Genomic DNA, 26,839 nt, shown 5'->3' with positions numbered 1-26,839 from the left:
TTCACGTGTTTGTAACAAAAATGATGCAACTATGAGGTACGATCTCTCTGAGTACTATCTGAAAAATAGGGGACTCAAACTTAGTGAACGGTAACTTAATCTGAGATGTAAGCTGCTCTTAGATAAGTCGATTATAAATGTACATTCTTCCCTTGTAATTTATTTCTGTGAAGCCTCAGTAATGGAAACGACTTTAACCACGGTGAGTCAAATATGTGGCAAGCTTCCAAATGATGCCGACTGTTATTCTTTTGGGACAGAAAATGGGTCTACAAATTTCAACTAAGATAAAAAGTCATCAATTAGCAGGAGAAGGAATAATGCTTTACAGAGTGAAAGGTCTGAATCTTTAAAAATGAATAAAAAATGGACATAAACATAGCATTTTTTTTTTTAAACAAGAAATCAGCAAGAAGTTCTGGACCAATGTAAATAATGCAATGGTAAAAGGTGACAAAATGGGAATAGTATGTAGGTTTTCCTACTTCTGAACCTTGCTGCTTACTACCTAAGAGCAAAAGCAGGACTGCGTTCCAAAACATAACTACTATTGGGCTTCCTTATAAGGAGGTCCAAAACAGAGTCAGAAAGAAATTTATTTCCAAAGTGATGCCTTACTTATTATTAAAGATCCTGGTAGAAGGATAACAGTATCTTTTCCTTTTTCTCCACAAGAGAGCCAAGTAGTTATCAGTAGATGTCTCTAGATTCCAGAGTCAAGGAACATGTCCCCACGTAAAGGTAAACAAAACCTAGCCTTCCTTCAGTGGCGCTTAAAGGATTCTAAAAATCCTTTGTTTTCTGACGTTTTGTTTCTCTTACGTGGCAGGCAGCAAGGTGGAAAGAACAGTGAATTTGGTGGAGTACAAAGACCTGGGTTCATGTTTCAACCTCTGTGAAACTCATAAACTTCAACCAAGACAGGGGAACAGTCACACCTGCCAACATACCTGTCAGGGTCAAACAGGATATGTGATATTAATTTCTAAACTGAAAGAACTACACCGATGAAGGTGCTATTATTATACAGAGACTGATTTTTAAAGTCAAAAGTTCTAAGTTTCTACTTTTTAAAGATTTACAAATGCTGAAAATTAAACGAGAACATTTTTTTAAAATTAAAGAAATATGAGAAATTAAAAACCAATCTTAAGCTAAAGCAGATGCTGATAAAGCACTGTATTATTTTAAACTTAAATGTGCCACCAGGGACTGTAAGATCCCACTGGGAGATTTTAGATAATCTGTCTTCTATTTGCAGGTATTAAATTCTAAGTTTCCTATTGTCCCAGAACTGAACTCTTAAGTACTTAAATTCTTTGAAGAATGGACACCTATACGAACTCTTAAAAAGAGACCTTAAAGTTTTGTGTTCGTAATACCTCAAAAGATCTTCCTTTTAAATCTCTTTGAGAACCTTCAAAAACTAGAATAAAAAACTATCTACAGGCTGGCACCTCTAGTCCACGTAGCTGGGTCTGCTGGCTAATCTGATGGTTCAGCTGCTGCAATTCTAGTCGGAGCTGCTCCCTCTCGGCAGACGGAAGGGGTTTTCCATGACTGGCCACTTCCGACATGGATATTCTCTCTCTTTGGTGGGAAAGAAAGTGGAGAATTAAAATTCTTATTTTTTGGAAAATTTACTAACCAGAAAAACAAAATAAGACAAGTTAGATGATTGTAACGGTTTGTAAAAGAACGGCTCGTACCTCTCACTGAAGTGTCCCTGAGAAGGTAGGTTTTGATGAGGGGAGTACGGAGACCCGCCCCAGCCGCCATGGGCTCCATACGGACTGTAATCTGTAAAAGAGTAAGTGACTCTAGCATCTAGCATGGTGCAGTCACAGATTTAATCCTTCTAAGGCAGCCGTATCTGAAAGGCACAGGCACGCTGTATACACGGCTATCTGGAAAGATGTCTACCAAAACGGTGACAGGGACATGATGTTTGTTTTCTCCCCAATTTAACAGTCTTGGTAATTTTTTTTGAATTTTTAAAAAATAAGCACGTATTATTTTAATAAAAGCAAGGAAGCTATTAAGAACGCAGGCAATCTTCACATTCGGAATTTAATTTTAGTTTGTACCCCTAGAATTCCCTGAGCTACAATTAGCTTTCTACAGGGGCAATCCCACAGAAAAGTCTGAGGATCACTGCCTTGGAAGAGCACAGGAAGCACGGACGGCGAGTGGACAGGAGGAGGGACGGTGTGTGAAGGGTCGTGCGCATGGGCCTTCCGGATGAGCTTACCTCTCAGATTCTTACCTGAAATGTTGATAGATTTTGTGGGAGCTCCCTGAGGCGCCATGGCCTGCATTGGGCCAGCACCCTGATATATCGTTTTGGAAGTTCGAGAGATGGCACCAAACCGAGAGACTGTTGGTCGATCTCCAAACGGGATGAGGTCGTCGTCACTGGCTTCCGTGGCTCTTCTCTGATGATCCAATCGCTGGTCTCGCATTCCTTTACTCTCCACATTCTGGGAATAAGAAAAATGAGAAACACACCCACACTTAGATCTCTAACATAATTTCCTCTACTCTGTAATAAGGTTAAAAAAGGGTATAATGCTCTCCCTGGTAAGACTAAAATCATTAATTGCCTTTGGTTGTCATACAAAATGTTGCTTTTTCAACCTTGACCAGTCCCCACCCACAACAAGAAACGTTATTTTACATCATGACCCGGTACCCAAATACGTTCAAATATAATTTCATGACAAAGAGTTACCCTTACTATATGTAATGTACTCTCGTATTTACATTGTATAATAATGCATATCTTTTTAAGAAGTATAATTTTCATGCATGTGCACACAGAGACATATGCAAAAATATTCATAGTAGCATTGTACATAATAGTAAAAGTCCAAAAAGAACCTTAAGTTCCAACAGGAAAATAAATAAAAAATAACATATATATTTATTGTATGATATCAGTTATCATACAATGATATCTGATAAAAGCAGTTAAAAATGAATTTGAACTACCGGTATAAATTTATACACATATCAAAAACGATGCTGAGTGAAATGCAAATTGAAGTATATAATATATAAAAGTCTGTAAACATGCAAAATAAAACACTTGGAGAAGTATAAATCTATCCACGACGTGATAAACTGTCAGTTTAGGACCAAGGCGACCTCCAGGGAAAGAGGGAAGTAAAAAACTGAGATTAGGGAAGTATATATAGGAAGACTGAACTAAAACTTTGTAAAGTTTTAATTCTCTAAAAATTAAGAAGAAATTAAGATAAAATAGTGACATATTTTAAGCTTGGGTATTAGACACACTGGTGTTACATTATTTTTTCTTAAAAAACAAAACAGCGTAAGTGTAACATTCAGCGTACCAGAGCTCACTTGATGCTAAGCAGCTACAATTCTGACTCAAATACTATTGTTCACTGGATTCAACTCTGTTGTTTAAACTTCAGAGTTGTAAAAGAGTTATAATTTACTTGGACGAGAAATCCAAGCTCTTGATTAATTATGTGAAATAATTTAATTTTGGTTCTGAACAGCTGTTGGGTTAACTGCTGGCTGCACAGAAATATAAATGTTCTTTGTTTAGATAAGTAGTCAAGATTTTGAATTATACCTGAAACAAACAATAAAACATAGTTTAAATATAACTCAATCTCATAGTACAGAGTACAGGGGATCATTCATTTGGCTTATCTTGACTTTTATTACTCATGGCTTGGTTATTACACATACCATCATTTCCGCGCTCCCTGCTGCCACAACATCTTTGGGTTTTGCATCTTTGGTTCCAATGTAGGAGCCGATGGTGTCACATGACCAGGGAGAATACTGGCTATAATCATTTCCTTTGTATTTCCCAGCTACTTTCAAGTCTTCATCCAAAAACTACAGATGAAAAAAAAAAGAAAAGAAAAAATAGGAAATGTAATAAGTTGCCATGATACGGGACATGTGATTTTGGAGAAACTTCTGTTATACTTTATAAAGTATAAATTTAATATAACTATACGTACGGTGTTGATAATCAGAACGGCAGTTTAAACACTGAGGACCCATGATCAACATGGGTTTGCACTGCGCAGGTCCATTCACGCAGCTATTTTTCAGTAAATGCGCAGTTGGCCCTGTACCCCCAAGGTTTCACATCTGTGGATTCAATCAAATGCAGACTGAAACAGTATTTTCGATCCACAGATGGGAACCCATGGATGCGGAAGGCCAACTGCATGCATGGTTCTACGTATGCCGTTTACATTAGGGACTTGAGCATCTGTAAATCTGGAGATGGACGGGGTGCTAGAACCGACCCTTGTAGGTACGGAAGGGCAACGTACAGTAGTTAAGTTTTTAAGAAGTCAAAAGTTATACTGGGAATTCTGACTGTGTCGGGGTTGGCAGCTCTAACCCCCATGATATTCAAAGGTCAACTGTATATAGGTCTGTATGTCAGTAACTAAAATAATTCTAGATAAAGTTTCTTAATAGCCAGGCATTATTATAATTTTTATTAGAAGTCAAAAAACAAACAAACAAACAAACAAGTACATGCCTTATGTCTGATTTAATCTTTGCTACATCACTATGAAGTAGGATTCATTATGCTTGATTTATAAATGGAGAAACCTGAGCCTCAGGGCTCAGGGAGGATAAGTAACTTACAAAAGATTATACACTGAGTGACACAATTAAACCTAAAGATAAATATGTTTGATTCCAAAATTAGCTCACTTTTCAGTGTCATATTGCCTTCCATATTTCTTAAAAAACAGTATAGCAAGGTTCTAAGATGTCTCTAATATACAGTTTTCAAAAAAAAATCAAGTAATGTTTATACTCACAAGTAAAATTACATTAATAGAAGACGTTATAACTTTATTAGTTAACCTACATTACTGTGGAATATTCATCCAGAGTGTTTAGAGAGGAAAGCTAGATGCTGTGAACTTAAACTTAGTGGATCGCTTTCGCAGACCCGAAAGGTTACCGTTTATTACCTGTGATACGATGCACTTCACTTTTCACTTCCTATTATTCATAATTTATCAGATAACAATGTTGTTTAGAATCATAATTCTACAAATAAAAGATGTAAGACATTTTCCTTACATAATATCAACTGCAACACAGCTGAGAAAACCTTTAAAAAAAACACACACACACATATACCCACTATAAGCTAAAGCAGTGTGTACAATCAACAAACCTAAATAAGATCGACAAAAAGCTGGTTTTTCAAAAAAGACAAACTGATAAGTCCCTAACCAGACTGAAAAAATTATTACCAATATCAGAAGTGAAAAAATAAACACCACCACAGATCCTATTGACATTAAAAAGATGATAAATAACACTCATTCATAGCTATTAACGCTGTCTGTAGAAACAGAATGAAGGTAACCCCCCAAATTATGGTTTCTTGCCCTGTAGTACATTAGCCTGTTTATTCTAGCAACTTTTTTTCAGTGTTCTTTTTCTTCTTTTCACAGCTACTATACTGGCCTGTTTCTCCTATTCTCTGAATCGACTTTACCATCCTGCTATTTTCCTCATTATTGAAATAAATTTTTCACATATCTTCCTTATAAAAAGTCTAAAATGGAGAGGGGAATTTCATTAATTTGATAAAAATCACCTATAAAGAAACTTACAGTAAATGTTGTAAAAGAGCCATTCACTAAAAGACTGTAAATAAGTCAAGAATACTTCGCCCCTTTGATTCGACATTACACTGGAGGACTAGCTAGCACAAGGAAAAAAAAGAGACATAAAAGGATTGAAAAGAAAAAAGCAATATGGTCATTATTTATAGAGAACGTGACTGTGTGCCCAGAAAACCCAAAAGAATCCACTAATAAATACTAGAATTAAATACAGAAATTTAGCAAGGCTGCTGAACATAAAGTTCAGAACACAAAAATCTATTCTATCTATATTAATAACAAAGAAAACAAAATTTCAAAAAGGATTGCATTCAACTTGAAAAAATAAGTTATCTAGGAATAAGTTTAATGAAAGATGTGCAAGACACTGAAAACTGTGCCATGTGACAGTACTGAGAGAAATCAAAGAAGATCCAAGTCGGTGGACGGTATACCCTGTTCTTGGAGACTCAGTATTGGAAAGATGTCACTTCTCTCCAGATGGATCTAAGCAACGCTGTCTCACAATGAGACCACGCATGTAATTTAAAAATTTCTAGTAGCCACATTAAAAAAAAACAGGTAAAATTTTAATAAGACATATTTTTAAACCTAATACATCCAAAGCAATATCATTTTAATATGTAATTAACAGACATATTAATGAAATATTTTACTTTGGGGGGTTCTAAATCTTCAGGTCCAGTGTATATTTCATGTTCACAGCACACCTGATTTTGGACTAGCCTCATTATAGGCGCTCAGCAGCCACATGTAGCTAGTGGTCACTATACCAGACAGCACAGATCCAGAGATTTAATGTAACCTTAATAGAAACTGCAGCAGATATTTTGGTAGACAACAAAACGCTGATTCTAAATGTGTCTAGAAATTCCATGGGCCAAGAAGAGCAAAGGTACAACTGAAAAACATACATCTCCACATATTGACTTTTATAAAACTACACTATGACAATGCAGTTGGTATAAGGACAGAAAAATAGATCAATGAAAGAGAAGAGAGACCAGAAACACATACAGTCACCTGATCATGAGAAAGGGGACTGCAGGGTACTAGGGAAAGGATGGTCTTTTCATTAAACGGTGCTGGGTCAATGAGATATCCTTGGGGGAAGGAAAATGGATCTCAACTCCTAATACACTGTAATACAAAAATCATTCCAGACGGACTGCAGATCTAAATGGGAAATAAAATAATAAACGTTTTGGAAGAAAATATAGGACAAATCGATAACTGAGACTAACAATGAAGTACTTACTTCCTCTTGATGGAAGGTGGGAGGCAAGGTTGGTGAAGGCGCAAAAGGAGGCGGCGAGATCACTTTCCTTTCCTCTAGCTGGGCCATTATCTCCTTTCGTCTTCGATGCAGCTCATCCAGGCTAGGATGGGGCTGGGGAGGGGGAGGAAGCCGGCTATAAGGAGGCTCCTGAAAATGCGAAGATTAGTAAAATCTGAAAACAACTTTCAGAACACATTAATGTATCTAGTAAATATTTCATGTAAGCAGTGGCGTGTATACTCATCTTAACATTTGGAAATATCGAGACTTAATAAAACAAAGCAAAACAAAACAAATAACCCTCCCCAAACTCTCAGGATTTCCCAAAGAGCTAAATTTAAATTTCGTTTTCTTGGCCAGAGACCGTAATTTCCAAACAGTTCTAAAATGTTAATAAAGCTATCTAACATTCAGAAGCTAAGAAGGGTTATTAGTGAGAGGGGGTGGGAAAATTTAATAGTTTAATTAAAAAAAAACAAAACAAACTTATTGAAATTATGAAAAGATGAGAACAAAGGGAAGCTTTCTTATTAAAAAAAAAATCACTGCAAGCAACAATCAAGTTAAATCTACGTAATAAGAAAAAAATCCAGCATACTCTGATGTACGAAGGTCTGATCTGAGTTGGATGAGGGGCCACTGGATAGTAACCCTCCATCTGTTGGTATCTTTCTCTGGATTCTGGCACGTAGGGCGGTACTGCCGCAGGTGGGATCTCAATGGGTATGAGACTTTCTCGGAAAAGCTCCTCTCTCGGAGGAGCAGGGTACACTCGCCGGCCATCATAGTGCGGCGGGTACATGGGCGGGTACTGCTGTGGCTGTGTGCCGTACTGAGAGCTGACTACGCGGTCCTGGAGGTAAGGTGGGTAATGATCCAAGTAGGGAGGACCCGGTTCCGGAGCAGACGGTGGAGGTCGGACAAAGCGGGACACACACTGCGGTGGCGGAGTATAGTACACACCTGTGTGACACAAGAGGACCCAAGCAAGAGTGAGCCAATGTATTTTTCTATATAATATTTTGTATTTTTCTATATAATGTTTTCTATATAATAATTTAAAAATATTTCAACACTAAATAATTAACAATCCACTCATTTCTTCAGATGTTTCCCCCTCTGCTTATGTAGTCGGGTTAGCTTTACAAAAAATAACATGTAAAAATTATCCTTAAACGTCAATGAAAAAATTATTTATAATTTATAGTAGTAGACTGGCTCTCTCAATTGTTTGACCGTCTTTCTGGTGCACACATTGGAAAGCAAAAAACTACATTTCCCTGAAACTCAGGTTCCACAACTCACGCACCTGAGTTTTGAACGTGAAATCGAGCTACCTGGCAACAAGGTGGCATGGCACACAACAACCCTTTCTGCGGGGGCAGGCCGGGCAGCTACGCACCGTTCTGCAGTTCCTGAAACAACAGTCACGGCCTCAGCTCCCCTGGTCCCAGGCTGCTGGGACGTGATGCTGGAGCTCACAGTCAGGACACAAGTTCCCATTTCTGTTGCTGCTTTGCTGTAACAGGTTCTTGAGGCAGCCAGTTCTGGGACTCACTACTGGGCCCTGTTTAAGCCTCCCTTCCAGCACCACCCACTGCCTCTGTAGGCGCCTAACCACCCGCAGTGAACCTCACGATGCTTAACACTGAACCCCGCCTAGATACACCGTAGGTGAGGTCCTGTCGACAAAAGCAGTTGTTTTTTGTTTCTGCAACAGATGGTCAAAAGGAAAACATAAACTGACTTTTATCATAGTTTTACATGTATTAATGCCATGCCAATAAACTATTCTTTTGAAAGCAGAGAAGGCATTTCTGATTCAAAATTAAGACCAAAAAAAAAAAAAGACAGCCTTGGGAAAGAAAAACGGAGAACATCTTTGACCTACCTGTTTAAAAACTAATAGCACTACACTGTTTCTGACAGAAAGAGCTGACGCTTTAGTTTAAAAAATCAGGTGCTTGCTTTTTTCATGTGAATTATATGTGAAGCCTCAGCCACTTCCTCTCCTTCATTCTCCACGTGTAGTACTGTCATTCATACTGGCTAATGTTTCAAACTGGTCTGTTCTCTAAAATCTCCTTTTTTCCCCCACCACGCTAACCCAGACCTCGACACTCACACCTGGATTAACGATCGCCTCCTCACTACTCCCTGACTCTAGACTTTCATCTCTGCAATCCACTAGTAATTTTTTTTCTATTCTCGAATCCTTTATTTAAGGCATTCTTCCTTAAGTTCTCAGTGACCTGCCTTGAGTCTTGCAGTTAGTTTCTATCTCACTAATATTAACCACAAATGAACACTTATTTTTAACACACAGATACAAACAGGCATACCTCGTTTTATTGTACTTCGCTTTACTGTGTTTCGTAGGTAATGGCATTTTTTACAAACTGGAAGGTTTGTGGCAACTCTGCATTGAGCAAGTCTATTGCTGCCACTTTTCCAACAGGCCCAGATAATAGTGAGCACTTTTTAAAAATAACTTTTTAATTAAGGTATGTACAGTATTTTTTAGACATAATGCTATTGCACACATCAACAGACAACAGTATAAACATGATTTTTATACAAATACTGGGAAGAAAAACATGTGTGTGACCTACTTTACTGTGGCGGCCAGAACCGAACCCACACCACCGCCAAGGTGTGCCTGGACGCACACCGCCGCGTGGTTTTCTAGTCTTTGCTAAAACTGACTCTACACTACGAACTCTCCACAGGTATGTACGCTGCATTTTTCATATATCTTACAGGGCCCAGAAGAATACTAAGTGATAATTGATAGGAAGAAAAACAGACTGTGCATAATTTATACCTACTGTAATATTAAATTCTTTTCCCATTTGAAGAAAATTTTGGTCAGGGAAATATATCCTGCCTTAGTCAGCAAACTTCCACTGTCTACTTGGGTGACTTGTTATTTCCATAAATATGTGAACATATTTAATATATTAAGTGCGTTTAGTAGTTTGGGAAATTTTATTTTATGGCTTTGCTACCTCATTTATTTCATACTATTTCATTGATCATAAAATTTGTTTTTTCCAAAGTATTAAAATATATCTATTAAGGCGACTACTGCGAATGTGATCACTCTCACTTGGAATCGTTCTCAGAACTCCTGAGAAAAGTCGGCGAAATAAACGGAGGATCGTTACCCTGCTGGTAAGGGGCTGGTTCGAACGGCGGCGCCCCTCGCGGGTCCGGGTAGTACACGTCCGCCTGCGGCGCTGGGTACAGCTGAGAGCCCCGCTTGGGGACAGGTACAGGAGGCAGGTCTGCTGGCCCCCTCGGAGGAACGGGGTGTGGAGTCACAGATAAGGCGGAAATACTCTTGGGGACAGACTCCAGCCTAGGGGAATAAGATTCTGCAAGTCAAATTTAAGGTCTCAAAACATTTCTAATGTACTTAACTTGTTAAATATAAATAAGAATTGCCAAAATTTGGGAAACTGACTTCTTCCAATAGTTATTTCTTCTACAAAATTTGCAAACTTTGATTTTATTTCACCTATGCTAATTTTATCTTAAAAATCACTAACACAAGAAATAGAAATAAAAACAACAAATGGCCAAAAATTAAGTTTAAAAAGACATCAATTATTCTTTCCTTCCTCTATGTCTATAAAAAAGAAACTTTAGAATAGAAGCTTGGACCAGTGACGTACAGGTCAGGAGGAGATCCGGGGGCGCTGCTGCTCAGATGATCGATCTTCCCTGGTTTCAGGCTAGAATCGTAGCTGGGGTCTGTCCCCCGCGGAATCAGCTGTGTTACTGTACTCCCTGCTGACACAATGCCATTTGGCAGGGCGGGGGCTTTTCTGCTCGGCAGGTCCACGGCACCTTCATCCGGGAGGACAGACGGAGAAGGCAGGCCTACTTCGTTAAGCTGACCCAAAGAGGCACTCAAGGGTCTTCTGGGAACCAGGCGTTTGTTCATTTTACGAAATCTATATAAAAAGCAAAGGCACACATCGAAAACCAAAATTATAAAAGCAAAAACAAGAACTAAAATGTATTTAAGAAACAGATAGAAAAGTTAAAGATTCCAAGTACATTACCTTCTAGAAATTCTCTTTAAACCTTGGCTTTAGCTATCACCTTGGGAACGTGCATGCAAGTGCAGGCGTATATACATATATTCTATAAAATCTCAAGCAAGACACATTGACTATAAAATTCCTCATAACATTACAATTCATGCTTATTAATATCTGTATCAATAATAACTATAAATTACTTTTGTTAAAATTTCTATTTCTCAAACTTATTGAAGGAGGCGGTAAAAAAATCTTTAGAAGACAGTTTCTGAAATATTTTACTTTGGCTTTCCCTCAAATGCCTTGGAATACAGTGAGCCTATATTATAAATTAAGAATAAAACAAAAAGCCAGTGTGCACTCAGGAAAAAAATTACTGTTTATTCCATTAAAATTTTTAAATAATCAAAAACTGTAATTTGTATCAGATCTGATTTAGAGATGCTGATGTTATGTGTGCCTACGTAAAACTGAAATTATTCCAAAATTGGGTTAATGATAACAATATAGAATAATGCCTAAATTTAAACAGATGTTGTAGTATAAAAGGCATGCAGATTATAAATCTAACTACAGGAAAAAAAAAGGGTATTTGTACCCTTGTGTGAGCAACGAGAAGTGGAACTGCTAAGTCTCATGTATGCACATTAGAAATTGTTTAAATGCTCCAAAACTATTCTCTCTCCTAATGAATAATAAATGTCTTTTTTTCAGTATCTCATAAAATTCTGGCTAGTATCAGTCTTTGTTAACTGATAATTCAAAAATATCAAGTTTTGTCTTCAACTGCATTATTTAACAATTAGTGAAGTTGAAAAGTTTCACCTGTTTATCAGTGATTAGTGTTGCTCATTTATGTTCATGACCCATACATCTCCTGGTTCTTAGATTTGTAAGGGTTCATTATATATTAGGGATATCAGCTCTCTGTACATCATTTCCCCACTAATCTTTTTTTTTTTTAATTGTGGTGTTTCATTGTGGTGTTATCTTAGTTTTTTTTTAATTGTGGTGTTATCTTAGTTTTTAATTCTTATGTAATCAAATTTATCAACCTTATTCTCCTTTATGGATGCTGGGTTGTCACTCTTTAAAAATGCTTTCCCACTGTAAGATTATGTAACAACAACAAAAGTGTCTAAGTACTCTATGGTTTCTTTTGTCTCTGATACATTCGTAATTAATTTTGGTATAAAGGTAAAAATCCAGCTCTAATTATTTTTCAAACGGAAAGTAGTTATTTCGTCACCATTGTCATTACTAATGTGAAATGCCACCTTTAGCATACATGCTAAGTTCCTACATGTATCTGGAGCTCTTTCTAGATTTTCTACTGCATTTCACTGATTTATTTATTCCTATGCCAATACTACAGTCTTTATATTCATTTTAGCTCAAAATACGGATTAATAGTTATTAGCCTAATCCCTGCTGAAGATTTTTTTCAGAATTTTCCTGCTATCTGCATATATTCTTCCAACTGAATGATTTTGTTAGGTCCTAACTAACAATCTTCATGTGAAGATTCTATTGGGAGTTCACTGAATTTACTATTTAAGAGACAATAAAACCTTTATTCCCAGTCTTATTCAATACAGTATTCTTCATTATTCAATTCTTCTCTTAGGCAGTTCCTAGGCCATTTACTAATTCAATTCACATAGGTCCTGAATATTTCTTATTAGTTTATTATTTGGTATTTATCTTTTTGTTAATGCAAAAGCAATCTTTAATTTCACTTTTTAACTGGTTATGTTTCCCTTTTTAATTTCTATGAGTAATTTAATTTTTAAACTAACTTTTTGATTTGCCACCTTATTAAATCTTTATTTCTTTAGCTTCCAGTACTTCTCTTGAGTTGTTCCATGTAATAATTTTTTGGCTATTTTACTCTCTTGTTTATACATATTCACCACTACTTCCAGAAAATTAAATTAACAGTCTTACTAGCAGAAAAATTTGCCTTACTCTTGACTTTAATGAGACTAAATCTAACATTTTACTAATTAAAAGCATCATGCTGGCTTTTAATTATCATGTTGATAAAGTGTCTATAATATTTTTGTTTTATTATGGGATTCTGATCTATCATGGACACTGGATTTTATTCAAATGCCTTTTGGCATCTTTGGATATGATTGCTAGGTATTACTTCTCTAACCTATAGTAACTAATATTGTGCTACTTTTGCTCTTAGTCATGGTATCTATTTTAATGTATTACTGATATCTAAGTTTAATACTTGAGATTTAAAAATAATATGTGAAATAAATTCATAGTTTAATTGTGCTGACTTTGTCAAACTTAGTATTAACTGGCTTTACAAAAAAAATTAGTAAGTATTCCTTTCTATTATGTGCTGGAAAATTTAACATCATCAGAATTATCTGTTCCTTGAAATTTAAAAAATTCTGTGAAATTGAACCTGGCAATAAGACAATTTCTTCAAAAGAGCAAAGGACAAAACTTTCCATTGGAAATGCATTATTCAATTAGTTAAAACTAACGAAAGTTATTAGAATTTTAACTTTTTTGGTTGTGAGAATGACTCACTTCTAGATTTAGTTAACCATAAACAGTGGCCTATTTTTAGGCACAATGCAATGAAAGCTGAAGAAACTGCTTCGGTCTTGTTTTTAAAAATTCTATATTTTTAAAAATTCTATATTACTTTCGAAAGAGAATGCAACTACTTTTTCTATTTTCTCGATGGCGGCAAATTCTACGTAATAATTCTACCTTATTCTACAACAAGTCATTAGAAGGCTGAATCTAATGACTTTTTACACTTACTTTTCCAGTTCCTCCTGTGAGTGTGCGAACGTACAGCTGGCGCCGCGAGGGCATCCTCCTCTCTGCTTCATATCACGACACATATATGTTTTATATTTGCTGTGCTGTGGAGGCTAAGACCAAAATCAAAACGTTACGCATAAAAAAAAGAGATGTAAACTTTGCCCTGCTATTTTAGGATCTGGATAATCTAGATGAACACTTGAAGCTGATTCACACTTATCTAGACTGCCCACAGCAAGAATGCTGGAAGGTCATTCTGTCTCAGAGTTCAAAACTAAATTATAAGAATGTAGGCTTGATTTTCCTGATATGTTCTCAAACATGCACCATCACACAAATTCTTGATTAAATCTGATGGCTCTGGTTTTCGTTCCAGGTTTTATAATGGAAAAACCACTGGAGTTTGACTTTCAAATGTTTAAACTGTCTTCTAATATTTGTTTTCAACAATGTTTATTATAGCTATACTTGTAATTATGTTTCCTTATAACATTATGACAGACCTACAATAAGCCCTAGAACTGAAGAATATTCTGTAACCAATTCCTGACAAGTAAGCTATATGAAAGACTTAATACATCCCCAAAGGTACAAATGGAACTTGTTATTTACAACTCGAGGACAAGGCAGGATGATGGATTGGAGAGTTAATGCGATATCAAACACAACCAACACAATACTAAGCTAAATGAAATGTATTTTATCACTTACTGGCAAATTTAAAGGTTAATCTTATTTTTGTTACATTCTTCATGATATCTAATGGAATAGGCAGTTAAAAATAGATTTTAATTTATTTCTGAATCATAAAATAAAGCTCTAATCTATCCTTAGACTGATAAGGAAAATAATATAGATATTATTGTACTTAGGATAGTTAATATTTACCTGAACCAGATAAATAACAAAGTTTTAATTTCTCAAGCTTACTACTAACAAATAAAAGATCTAGTGAACCTAACAAAAACCCCGAGAGCAAAATAAAATTACTGAGAATAAAATTAAAAACTCTAGCCACATGAGCTATTTTACCACCATATATTCCATTTAAAAATATTTGAGAAAAATTTAGCCCACTGGCATAACGGACATTATGAATGAAAAATGTTAAAATACTATTACAGAAAAAGCATTTACAAATTTGCAAACAGTACTGAAAAGATGTCGCATTAGCATTAAAAAGTGATACCTACCTATTGTGAAACAGAAATGTAACAGAAACCAAATGATCTAAATGCAATAAGCCTTCACACAGAATCAAGTGCTACTACACCCAACGTGAAAAGTGACTCCATACAACATCAGACCACCAAGAATTCTGTATTTTTAATGCTGTCAGATAAAATTATTAGGCTAATCCAGGAAACCAGATGCAAAGCAGGTTAAACTAATTTACAGTTTTTACAGTCTCAAAATACTCATGTATTCTTGTTGGCTTTGCTTGTGTCTGGAACATCACGTCTACATTTCAAACTTCTTACCTGCTGTTGATCTGCTCCTTTCTTGCTGTGGTTCTGGATATAATCTACCAGCCCATGGACCACCGTACGCACAGCAACCAGTCCATTTTCTAGCTGTTCCCAAGTAGGAGGAGGAGCATCTACACAGCAAATAAATAAACTTTTAAAATTATGTTATTCCATGTTTTGCTCAACGTAAGTTAACAAAGGAGCTGTCAAGTTACGCTTCGTACAGTTTTGCAGGTAATAGCTTATTCAACCACACATCGTTTTAAAGAAATAGATATAAACTTTTAAAGTTGAGGTTGCAAATTAAAATAACTACAGGGACAGGGAAGGGAACATAAAGGCATTAAGCTGGCTACCGCCATTAGACCCTTAGTGTTGGGACTGCGATGAACTGGGGAGTGTCTCATATCCACGGTTATGGCTACTACTCAACTTCAGCCGACTATTGTTAGGTGAAGACGCAAGGCTGGCACTGTTTCCCAGGGAAAACTGAAATTTGCGATTTTATGTAAAATACCCAGTTTTTAAGTGTTGGTACCGAAAAAAATTTGAGTATTGTGCAGGCCAACAGTATATAAACCAAACGAAACTTAACTGCGGACTGCCTACAGTCAACCAATCTGTAATGTCTATTTTGAAATTTTGTATAAATTGAGTATTTTAAATAAAATGTTTAAAAAGTATAATAAAAGAGCTTTTATATAAATCAGCTCTGCTATACATCCTCCTCTTTTTTCCCAGTGCCAGCACTGTGATTTTACAAAGGAAAAATTAACCATAAGGCTTAATATGAAACGTTCTCTAGAACACAGATATAGAGATGACTTCTGTTGGAGAAGCTCTGAAAAACTTAGATGATGGAATCTGAACTTGGCTTTGAAGGACACAGGAAATTTTAACAGGAAAAAATGGATGAAGATGTAGAGGTGAAGAGAACAGTCATACAAACAAGTGTTTTCAGAACACGTTGTAGGTAATGCCCCGGTACTGTTCTAGCTACTGGGGAAGCAGTAGCGACCAAAACAAAAACCTGTTATATTCAAGGGAAGGAGCCACACAATAAATAAAACAATCACAAGATACAGAGTACTTCGAGAGTAAGAGTTGGATAAATGGAGCAAAGGTGGGGAGCGTAAAATTCTGGACAGGGAGGCCTGGGGAGGCTCCTTGGGATTACAGCAAGCCGAAGACCTGAATGAAGAGTCTGAGTGTGCCTTGTGGATATATGAGAAGAACATTCTAGAAGAGGGAAGAATAAGTACAAAGCACTGATGTGGAAGCTTGCCTGGCGTGTTCCATGAGGTGACACTGGAGAGGAAGAAGTCGGGTGGGAAAGAATACGAGACGAAGCTGGAGGGAGGTAAAGACCAAAGCACATGAGACTTGAAGACTCGCTTAAGAACTGAGAGGGAAATTCCTGTGTTAAGAGAATTTTAGTTCAGGCGTAAGAATAAACACAGGAACAGCAATGGGATGAAGCTAAATGTCTTTGATGTAAGGTAGGTCATGGTAAAGATTTTGGCTTCTACTGAGTGATGAAAGCACTGAAGAATTTTGGAGCACAGAAGTAAGAGGATCACTCTGGTTCCTAGGCTAAAACCAGACAATAGAGGGCTGTTCTATAATCCATGAAGAGATAAGGGTGGCAGCAGTGAAAGTGGTAAGTAGATGGATTCCTGGATGGATGTGAAGAGCAGGGACCACGGAATATGCTGATGGAGCAGATGCACCTTATAAGAGAGAGAAGGGCTGAGGATGGTATCTCTAAGGTGTTTCGCCTGAGGAAATGGGAGGACAGAGTAGTCACTAACGGAATGGGAGGTGAAGCAGAGGCTGGGAACTCACTCTTAGACAGATTAAGTTTAAAGTTCTTATCGGATATTCAAGTAGAGCTGTTGGATATTGAGCAGGCAGGTAGATGTACAAAAGAATTCAGGAACAAGGTCTGGGCTGGATATACTGTTTCAGAGATTCTAAAATGCCATCATTGTAACATATGCACACCATTATTTTATATGCCGCTCAAACATTAAAAAGATGGCTAATGAAATTATCACAGGTCATTGACTGTACAAATGCATCCTAATTTCAGAAATGCTAACATCTGAAAAAACTGTGGGCTTCAGAACCGATGAAATACAATAAATTCGTGAGTCATATAAATAATATTTGAAGCCATGAGACTAGATGAGATTACCTAGAAAATGGGTATAAATAGAAAAGAGAAGAGATACGAGGCTTAAACTCTGCGAGCGCTCCCAAAGTTAGTGGCTATGGGGGAAAAAAACGGTTAGAAGCTACGGAGAGGAGGAGAAATCAGCAGAGGCGGCTGAGGAGGAGGGTCCAATAAAAAAAGAAGGAAACTCAGAGAGAGGGGTGGCCTGGATGCCAAATGAAAAAGTATTCGCTGACAGCGTTAAACACTGCTAACAGGTCAAATACGATGTCTGGAATGAGCTATGAGGAAGTCACTTGTCACCTTGACAAAGTAGTTCTGACTGGCAGAGAAAAATGACTGGTCAGAGTGAGCTCAAGAGTGTGCTACAAAGAGCAGCACGGAGTAGTAGATGGATGGCAAATGGTGCCAGAGTGTGTGCCGGCGAGAGGGATGGTACATGCTCGCACGCTGACAGGTACACTCCAGGGGAGAAGGAAAACTGACCATGTCAGAAACCGACTACTGGAGGGACGTACTCGACGAGACGGTACTGGCACACGAGGCGAGGAGGTGGCCTTAGCTACGAGTAGTTACCCAGCGACACAGGGAGAAAGGAACTCACTGGCGCAGACACAGGCAGACGGGTTGGGCTGACGGGGTGCTGAGTGTCTGAAAGTGCCCTTCTGATCGCTCAGAAAGATCAAAGCGCCAGAGCGAAAACGACGACCCGCGCGCGGGCTCCAGGAGCAGATCCGACCCGTCCTGATGAAGCGGTCCTGGCAGTAAGCCTACAAAGGCGGGCTGCCAGGACACTGGACTCCGAAGGTCCGAGTCGCGTGTTCCAGGCCGTACTCCGTGAGCACTGGGGCAGCGCTGTGAGTCTGTGAGTGAAGCAGGAGGCCAGAGGCGTGGCTCACCCCGCAGCAGGCAGCAGAATGGACTGGGAGAATTAAGAGTAGAGGAAAACGGAAGGCATCTGGTCTCAGGAAAAGGAATGAGGTCCTCGCTGGGGTGGTAATGACAGGCATGGGAGTGAGACACACTGTGCAAGAACAGATGGATCGTGCGGTCTGCAAGGGTATGGAGAGCAAGTGAAAGGACAAGGCATGAGGTACACGCAGAGGACTGAGATTTTCAGCTTGCAAAGCTCGAGAACGAGATCGTTCGCAGAGAGGGAACACAGGAGGAAAAGCGGGTATCAAGCAAAGATACAACACAGAGGAGGTGAGGTGACGTGAGCCTCAGAAAGCACTTGGGAGGGATGAAGACATAATAGTGCTAGAGATATCTGGGAGCCTGCTGTCTATATATAGAGAGATAACACCTGATGCTGGGAATAAATGACCATCATCAACACAGTGCAGAGAAAACATAGCTCCAAGAACACAACCGGCCTACTCCTCAGTGGGCAGGAGAGGGAAGGGGTCACGACAGGCAGCAGCATTCGCGGGCCAGACGAGCGGCGCACACTACAGAACTGAGGCATGAGAAGGGCTTCACGTCAAGGAAGCAGGCCAGGGCGCTGCCAAATGCTGAAGACAGGTCAAGTAATCCAAGGACTGAGAGGGAGCCTTCGGAACTAGAAACCGGGAGATTCCTAGTGATGCTAAGAGTGTTTCAGTTTAGTGGTCAGAATAATCACAGGGGCGGCACAACGATGAAGCTAAAGGATCTTAAACGGGAGTCTGAGGTGAAAATGAAGGTTGGGTGATTTTCAGGTCAAGGAGGAGGAAGAGAAAAAGGGCTGAGAGTAAGAAAGAGACTTGATGAAACAAGATACCGCAGAGAAGAAAAAAAATGGGACCGAGAGCACGCATCTAAATGTATGATTTAGAAAAAATGAGACAACTTGAGTTTTGTCAAAAGAGACGAGAACGGTAAAATACAGCACGATCTCACAGTGAGAGGGAAACATACAGGGTGTGGGAGAATCTCTCTCCTCCGCTGGTGAAGTGAGCAGCGCAGTAAAAAGTACTGAGTAAATAGTAGTGGAAGTAATAAAGATCTAGACGGACAAGATTGGGACCAGAAACTTAAATACTGTAGGAAAAATCTGGAATATCCACACTCTGGGAAATTCTAGAAGAAGGTAACAAAAAAACAATTCAAAAAACCATTGAGAGGCAAGGACACACATGTAGAAGAGTTCATTAATCTCCCTTGGGTTTACCTGGACTAGGGTCAATGTTTGCTAATAGCTCCAAATGGGGTCTTAGTCGGTTCAAGTTGGCTGGATCTCCAGTCCGCTGGAGAGCAATTGTTAGTTCCTGAACACTTTGTGCAAAAGAGGCTGGGGTCTGCAACTTAAAAAAAATAAATATTAACTTTCCCAAAGGCCAGATAATCCTTTTAAAATAAAGAGTATTTATAATATCACGATTCGATCATTTTCACAATTTATTAAATTTAATTGTATCCTCCCACGCATCCCACGCGTTGGCCAGATTGGACCACCCGCTATCTGAGCAAACCACACACTTCTGTCCATCTACGGCCTGCCACGTTGTATACTCTTCCCCCTGCTGTCACACTCCTCAACCGTGAGACCGCTCAATTTCTCAATTTGGAAGTATTCTTCCCATTTCATGTTCCTACAGCTTAGCTCTTGGGGTCCTTCCAAATAACTGAAATTTGGAAATACAGCCTAGAGATAATGCTATACAATAGTAAGAACAATGTACTTGAACTCAGTCAAACTGAGTTTGAGTTCAACTTCTGTTACAGACCAAAGATCATGACACTGGCTGCCTATAATCTCCACAGACTCAGTCTGAAGTACATCTGTTATACGGACTAAATAATTTCCAAAGTCCATTCCAACTCCAAAAAAATCCTATACTGGTTTTGGATTCTTAGAAGCTATCAGGCTGTGTATTTTCCTAAGGCTTAATGACACACATTCTTCATTAACTCTCTTAAGTTGGCCAAACATGATCTTTAATAGGAAAAAAAATTGATTATGTGAAAGTAACTAAAGGTTCTTGCTTGGAAAAATTTAGCAGTTTATTAATATAGATGAGAATTTTTTTCTCCCAAAAGGTCACTCTATAAAAGGTAATTAAAAAAAAAAAAGCATACATTTTTAAAAACATGGATAATAACATAACTATCATTAGAATGCTGACATGCCTATATTTAATTTTTTCATCTCTGCATGTTTATGTACTTATAATCAGCCATTTATAAACTTATGGTTTTGGCTACCATCGATAGTACAAAAAAAGCATTTTTTATATTGCTACCCAGAAAATTAACTGTCTAATATAATGACAATACCTATGTATCTACCATCAAGACTTCAAAATACTTCACTAACATTTTTCTTACAGAAATTAAATATTATTTATCAGTCGAAGAGAGTATCTGTCAGGACATAACTCTAATTTTAATGCCATATAACAGTGTTCTGAGCAGATAGATCTTAACCATCCCCTTATTCGCTCCTCCATAAATAATACAGCAATTAATACCTCTCAGCTCATAACAGTTTTGAGAGTTTAGATTATTTCCTTAAAATAAATTCCTGGGAATAGTAAGTTTGGTCAAAAGACATGACTATTTTGCATTTTTATTTACTGACTAATTGCTTCCCAAAAGATGTGCAATGTATTTTACAAACCATCAGCAATGTGTGAGTATATGTTTCTTTTACTAATTGAACAGGCGACATCAGGTTTGTCACTGTTTTAAATTGTGTATTTAATTATTGTTGGGACTGAATTCTATCTAGTTGACTAGATACATTTCCTCTTGTTGAACTGTTAATTCATCTTTCTTTGTCCATTAATTTACTAGGATTATTGCTTTTCTTAACACTTTTAGTAAATTCTCTATTTGCACTGTCCAATACAGTAGTCGTTAGCAGAATGTGGCTATTTAAATTTAAATTAATTACATAAAATAAAAATTTTAGTTCATCATTTGCATAAGTCATATTTTGGTTGCTAAAAGCCACATGTGGCTAGTGATCACCATACTAGACAGTGCATACACAGGACACTTACACTATCACAGAAAGTTCTCCTGCTCTAAATAATAATAACTTGGCACATACACTGTAAAGGTTGTTTACCAGTTTGTTGTATGGAGGCCTCTGGATATTAAATTCAAATTCTTGCTCAGAACATGAGAAAATTATTACAGGATATACACCTAGTTACAGAGTCCAGTTCAGACAGCAAGGCCATCTTCCGTGTCGACTCTTTATAAAAGAAGCCGAGTTTCTCTTTGGAGGTAGAAAGCTATTCCTTTAAGAGAGTGTTACTAAGGTTTTAACATGTTATAATCAGTCAGCTGCATAATTTTAGACCTAAGAGTTGCAGGTAAAGTTTGGTTAAAGGTTTCTAGGGAAGACTTAAGACAGAATAAATAATATACATTATACTAGGGATCCCCAACCCCCCAGACCACAGACCAGTCCGTGGCCTATTAAGAACCTGGCTGCGCAGCAAGAGGTGAGCGGTGAGCAAGTGAGCCAAGCTTCTCCTGTATTTGCAGCTACTCCCTAGAGCTAGCATCACTCCCCCAGCTCCACTTCAGATCATCAGGCATTAGATTCTCATAGGACCACTGGTGCCTGGTACCAAAGGGTTGAGGACCGCTGCATTACACTGGAAATTATGCACCAAGTAGTTATAAAACAAATGTCCTAATTCTCCTTTAACATCAATCATCTACTCATTCAAAGAATTCTATCCTTGAGAATAGCCAAAAAAAAAAAAAGAGAGAGGGGGGAGAAACAGAATAGCCTGGGAAGAGGCTCAGTGGTTAAGAGCATAGATCCTAGAGTCAGAAGGCCCAAGTTCAAATCCAGCTCTGTCACTGGAAAATGTATTTAACTTCTGTTTCTGTATAAAAGGGATAATACAGGACTGCTGAGAAGATTAAATGAATTCTTTAAACCACCAGGCACATAGTGAGCTCTCAGTAAGTGTTAAATGTTATATTTAGAGAACTTTTATATCTTGATCTTATTTCTCTCAATTAATGGTAGGGTAAACTCTACTGCGTATAATCATCTCTGTGTTTATAAGTATGTAAGGTAAAACAGTAAATGTTAAATACTGATACTGAACATAACATATTTACATGGCACTTTAAGACGTTTTTATAGCACTTTCGTCTATTTCATATCGAATTACAACAGTTACAGCATGCTCCAGTTCTAAGAGAATTAAATATAGCTCTTAGAGTCAAAATAAGTTATAGAGCCTGACCCAAAATTCACGTGTACTCTAGTGACCTGTTCATCATAACAAGCAACAGACGCAGCAGAAATAAGTTTACTGAAAATCTGATCAAACTTAGGATGGCTGGTGACTTCTCATGTGAAATCATTCTGGCTGAGAATGATAGGAAGCCCAATGCGTGCAGCTTCCGGACCACTACATGGCGCTGCAGGAAGACAACGCGGCGTTCAGCAAATGGGTTTAACGAACACAATGAGCAAAACTCAGAGAACAATAAAAGAAGGGAGAGAGACAATGATATAAAGTGGAGATGGGAGCCTCTCAAAAGAATGAGAGCGCGCGTGCTGGACAAAGCATTCGAACACTAACCAAACCTCATATCAAAAACGTCAATTATCCCTCAATTAAAAAAAAACTTTAATTAACAAACCAGGGTGATGGTGTACTATATCACATGACAATCGGCTACAGAGAATGTAATTTACAAGAGCCTGACATACAGTACGTGCTTTAATACACATTTGTTAAATAAATGAATTACCGAATCTCCAAGATTAGTCCAAGAAGTAAGGAACAAAGAAGGGTCTACCTTGTCGATAATGGACTGCATGTGAGATTTGTGAGACTGGTCTCCATACAGCAAAGAGGACCACTGGTCCGGTGCAATGCGTAAGCCTGCTTCCATAGCGATCTGCACTATCTGGGAGTCATGTTCTCGCCGCAGAGCTTCGTAGGTTCTAAATTCTTCTTTCAGCTGCATCAAAGAAGAGTCTTCATCACGTTTGGTGACCTAATAAGATACACACAATCTCATGATGAGGCCGGTAAGGAACAAAATGGGTTTATACTTTATAAGAGCACACCGAGATAACAGATCATTTTTAATGTAACAAATTTAGTGACAATAACAAGATTAAAATGGAGCGTGCCATTTTGCCAATAAAACATTTCCTCCTTTATGATGACAAAATCTTCTGGATGGACCCACAGAAAGACAGAATGAATATATGCTGGAAGAAAATCCAAAGACTGAACAGACCTTAACACATAATGCAGTTTAAATTTATGTGAGTGTATATGCATTTGTGAAAAGAAGAAAATATGCATACAATTATTCTGAAAAAACAATGTATGTTTCTTCTCCGTAACTGCAGATAATTAATTACTCTTTGGCTTGCCTGGCACTGAGCTGCTGTTACTCGTAATAAAAGAGCTTCAGATGCTGGCGTGATTCTAAAGATGATTAATATGTACTTGGCTTAATTCTCCATGGAGTTTTGTAGGTCAAGCCACCATCAGAAAGTGTAAATTCTGAGATGCTGAACTAGAACGATCATGATGATAATAATACTTTCTAGTAATTCAAACAATGAACACTTATTGAGCACTTAGTATGTGCCACTCAGTGTAAGTTACCTTATTAACCATTATACTGACGTTATTAACTCATTTAATTTTCTAAACTTGTTGAGGTAGGTACTACTGTTATCACACCCGATGACTCACATTTGTAGTCAGGCTGGGTTTAGGCCAAAGGCTTAACAAACCAAAGTAAAATAATTAATTCTAGTCTAGGATCACTTAGATCCTAACATATTTTAGAATATATTTTACATTATTGTTTTTTAATTAATTTTTGTTATGGTGACATTGGGTAACAAAATCCAGTAAGTTTTAAAGTTTTAGGTGTACAACTTAACAGTACGGTGCATATATATGTATAAATAGCTAGCATTATGCATTTTACATTGTTAACCTATTACTCCCATAAAGACTCAAATTTCTGTAGAAAATTCCTATTCTTTTCTCCCACTGAAGAATCTACAGAATATTTTAGTCGAGATTTCTGTCTCATACAAATACTATATTTAAAAATGTACTCCATTCTTATTACAAACAGCTCTAACTTAAATTTTGTTAGCTAAGCCCACAGAAAGACCAAATATATACAAAAACAAGAACTATAGCCACAAAAACTAAATTTATTTTGCTACTATTCTAAAGCAAGTTAAAAGACCAAATGCATTTGTATATGTATTCAAACTTCCTCTCGATATAGTTTAAATCTCATTAAAATGCAGAAAATGCTTTCTATAGGATATACTGGGGTTTCCTGGACTTGGCTCTCGAACCTCTAAAAACAATCAAGGATTCCAAGAGATGCAATGTATAAAGTCCTGGAATTGTATTGTATTGTACTAAGGATGACCAGAATTATCCCACAGCTTGAAAAGCTCTTCAAACGGAAATGAGAGAGATGCTAGGAGGACACAGTGAGAACACAGCTTCACGGGCACAGACATCTGCAAGGAAGGATAGGGAAATGCAGTCTGACTTGAGTTCTGTGAGAGGATGAAATGGGGCTTGGCAGATAACTCAGGAGAAACTCTACCACAGTGAAAGGCGTGGACCTACTGCAATAAGATAAATCTTTTCATGATACGTAGTACAAACTCCTAAAAAAAAAAAAAGTATGTAGACAACGAAATAAAGGGAAATAATCACGACCCAAGTGGAAAATCATTGGATTTTTACAAATTTCCAATCTCTGAAAAAACTGCTATTGATGCTTTTAACTAGGATTGAGAGGTTCGCCTAGTGGTATTCTGGGGGTTCCGCACCTCTTATTACTCTTCATGGGGAAGGATAATTTCCTTTTCTATCCTTTTATGTTTGAAGTTTCCTATATTGTGTCTATCTGACACTATGAGTGGATCACAAGTAACACTGGAGGCAGACAGACATTCTGAAGTGTATTCCAGATTATACCATACAATCGCGCTATTACAACCATTCTAACGAACGTGAGTTATTCAGGAACAATCTGGATCCGCTGGAGTTATGTTAGCTAGAGGCTGTGATAGCTCCAGAGGCAACAAGAGGGGTGGGTACACATCTGAAATCCACACCCCACTTTCAGTATACAATGACTCTATAGAAAGAAACAGACTAATGTTGGCATTTAAATAGAGCTTTAAAAAAATCTTCTTTACGTTAATTCTGTATTCTCTCTTGTTGATTCTGTGAACCATTTTATCTTTTTCAAAAAATGAGAGAAGAGAATTCGGTATGAGGGGTAATGTGGGACTTTTTTTTTGTAGTTCGAGTGACCTCAGGGATGGAGATCCTTAGAGCTTGTGTGAATTAACGATATTTTAGAAACAGGCTCCCGTGGTCCATGAAGTACTGATTAGGTGTTGTGTCAGAAGCAAGAAGCCCTGACATCAAAAAGCCAGGAAAACAGGACAAACAATAAACAAACGATACACATGGGCGCCAATGTCTGAAGAAGTGTCGAATCAATCTGGGATGCAAAAGAATACGTCCAGCATTACTACATATCCTGAAACCAAAATGGCAAATGAAACTCCAATACTGTGTATGTGGAATTCTATCAACAGAACTTATTCCTGCTTCAATGACTCTCTATTCAGACCAATTCTGCTTATAGTCTCGGTGGAAAATCGACAGTTTATTAGTCTCTTCAAATACAAAAATCTATAAGCCTTGGTTTGATCTACGTTATCCAGGATCTAATATACAAAATTTAATACAAAAAGATTTAACTTTAATAGGACACCATCTACGTTCTTTAAAAGAAAAAAAAAATTGCTGGAATCTTCTGAAAAGATACAGGCAACTTTATTAAACTCAAAGTTTTGGTCCCTAGGCTGAGGGAGAGGACAGTGCCTCCCATACCTTGAAGCAGGAAGCCCTGTAAAGGAGCTGGACGACGTGCCCGATGCTAGTTTTAGATGCCTGAGGAAACCGTGGCTCCAGCCTCTGCACCACGAAGAGAACCAATACTTTTCTTGACAAAGCAGAACCATCTTCCAAGGCCAGGAGAACCAGCTTTAGCGCTTCCTCCTGCATTGCTGGAAAAAGTTGGTCAAAACCAAAATTTATCATGTATAGAGATAAGATAAAGCCACTTATTAAAAGGGCAATATTCAATCATTTCTGCAGGTTATCACTTAATGGGCAATCCAATAAAAGATATTCACACAGTTACACTTTTCAACTGTTTAGGGGCAATTTTGTATTATATTCTGTATATTTTATTTAAGAAAGCAGATTAAAAAAACTAATACATTTAAGAAAAACTTCTATCAAAATGAATAAACTTTGGAATTAAAAGTTTCAAGTGCTATGAAAAACCAGACGTGGAATTACATAAGCCATGATTCTCAAGTGGGGTACTGCTTGATAACAACAGAATTTGGAATGAACTACCTTTGTACACAACTT

General features: G+C 37.6%; 1 protein-coding gene across 4 annotated transcripts in view; it reads right to left on the bottom strand.

Moving 5' to 3' along the window:
* The window catches only part of RC3H1 (ring finger and CCCH-type domains 1), a 63,785-nt gene that overhangs the window by 9,409 nt on the left and 27,537 nt on the right, over positions 1 to 26,839 (bottom strand). For 2 of the 4 annotated variants that reach the window (XM_039881442.1, XM_039881444.1), the window contains exons 5-17: positions 26,291 to 26,466; positions 23,181 to 23,381; positions 19,573 to 19,705; positions 15,257 to 15,375; positions 13,773 to 13,885; positions 10,608 to 10,889; positions 10,098 to 10,291; positions 7,529 to 7,893; positions 6,910 to 7,077; positions 3,724 to 3,876; positions 2,267 to 2,480; positions 1,710 to 1,800; positions 1,458 to 1,590 (exon numbers count right to left, since the gene is read on the bottom strand). In XM_039881442.1, coding sequence (XP_039737376.1) covers positions 1,458 to 1,590; positions 1,710 to 1,800; positions 2,267 to 2,480; positions 3,724 to 3,876; positions 6,910 to 7,077; positions 7,529 to 7,893; positions 10,098 to 10,291; positions 10,608 to 10,889; positions 13,773 to 13,885; positions 15,257 to 15,375; positions 19,573 to 19,705; positions 23,181 to 23,381; positions 26,291 to 26,466 — 2,342 coding nt within the window. The remainder of the gene's footprint in view (positions 1 to 1,457; positions 1,591 to 1,709; positions 1,801 to 2,266; positions 2,481 to 3,723; positions 3,877 to 6,909; positions 7,078 to 7,528; positions 7,894 to 10,097; positions 10,292 to 10,607; positions 10,890 to 13,772; positions 13,886 to 15,256; positions 15,376 to 19,572; positions 19,706 to 23,180; positions 23,382 to 26,290; positions 26,467 to 26,839) is intronic. The other 2 variants (XM_039881445.1, XM_039881443.1) reach the window with 2 other exon arrangements.

Source organism: Pteropus medius, unplaced genomic scaffold (genome assembly GCF_902729225.1).
Source record: "Pteropus medius unplaced genomic scaffold, Ma_sr-lr_union100, whole genome shotgun sequence".
In the NCBI taxonomy this organism is placed as follows: domain Eukaryota; kingdom Metazoa; phylum Chordata; class Mammalia; order Chiroptera; family Pteropodidae; genus Pteropus; species Pteropus medius.
The sequence above is the reverse complement of the archived record's forward strand: the minus strand, read 5'-3'. Positions and strand labels throughout refer to the sequence as shown.